The sequence below is a fragment of the Myotis davidii genome, unplaced genomic scaffold, assembly GCF_000327345.1.
Source record: "Myotis davidii unplaced genomic scaffold, ASM32734v1 scaffold1854, whole genome shotgun sequence".
NCBI classification, from domain to species: domain Eukaryota; kingdom Metazoa; phylum Chordata; class Mammalia; order Chiroptera; family Vespertilionidae; genus Myotis; species Myotis davidii.
Genome location: NW_006285243.1, coordinates 39,720 through 40,742, shown reverse-complemented (window position 1 = coordinate 40,742; position 1,023 = coordinate 39,720). Strand labels below are relative to the sequence as shown.

At 35.6% G+C, this 1,023-nt stretch overlaps 1 protein-coding gene across 1 annotated transcript in view; it reads right to left on the bottom strand.

Moving 5' to 3' along the window:
• Nucleotides 1–310: 310 nt before the first annotated feature.
• Nucleotides 311–1,023, bottom strand: part of LOC102759827 (protein ZBED8-like) — a gene marked incomplete at its 5' end in the record, with an annotated part of 39,242 nt that continues 38,529 nt past the window's right edge. The window contains 1 exon segment of the mRNA XM_015558833.1: nt 311–706. Within this exon segment, the coding sequence (XP_015414319.1) occupies nt 311–706 (396 nt within the window).

Here is a 1,023-nt window from a genome sequence, read left to right as displayed (position 1 = left end):
GTTATGGTGACTCCAAACCATAAAATTATTTTTGTTGGTACTTCATAACTGTAATTTTGCTACTGTTATGAATCATAATCTAAATATCTGATATGCAGGATGTATTTATATTGTTACAAATTGAACATAATCAAAGCATAGTGATTAATCACAAAAACAATATGTAATTATATATTGTGAAACATTTATTTCTAATTACAAAAAAATGAAATTGTGTCTTGAAGCATAGTGTAGCATGGGTAACAGTCTTAATATAACAACAGTAAACTACATTGCTACATTTTGCAACAGTATGCGTAAAAAGCCAACGTCAGTGTGAAGGTTGAGATTGCTTCTTTCTCACCAGATCAGAAATCCTCGGGGCAGTCTTTGCAAGAGCACAACAAGGATCATCATCCACAACAAGTCTACTTCTGTATTTAGATTTGATAGACAACAAGCTGGAAAACCCTGTTTCACAAAGATATGTTGTTAGAAATAGAAGAAGGAGGAGCAACACAGTCTCAGACAGAACAGGATATGACTGCAAACACTTGATCCAGAATTTTGTAACTGGCATTGTAGAGAAATCAGTTCTCGCTGCATCATTGTTAATAAGTTCAATGAACTCTCTTGTGCTGTCCCAGGAACAGATGTCAACCAAATAAGCTATTTTCTGCAGTTCACTTTTATTGCTGAAAAGTGCTTCGATCTGCGGTCTTGCTTTCTGATTAAAAAACGTTTTGAGTTCATCACAAAGATAAAAAAGACGTTTTAAAATTTTTCCTCTCGACAACCATCTCACTTCAGTGTGAAATAGCAGAGCATTGTTTGGCGCATCTAACTCATTGCACAGTTGCGAAAACAGTTGACTAAAGTGCTCGCCTTTACAAAATTGACACAACTTATGACACTTTTCGTTTCTTCTTGTAACTCTTGTGGCAGCGTCTTCATTGCTAATATTTGCCGATGAATCACACAGTGAGTTTCGATGACTTTTGGTGACTCACTTAGTACCAAACTTTGCAATCCAGATCGACATCT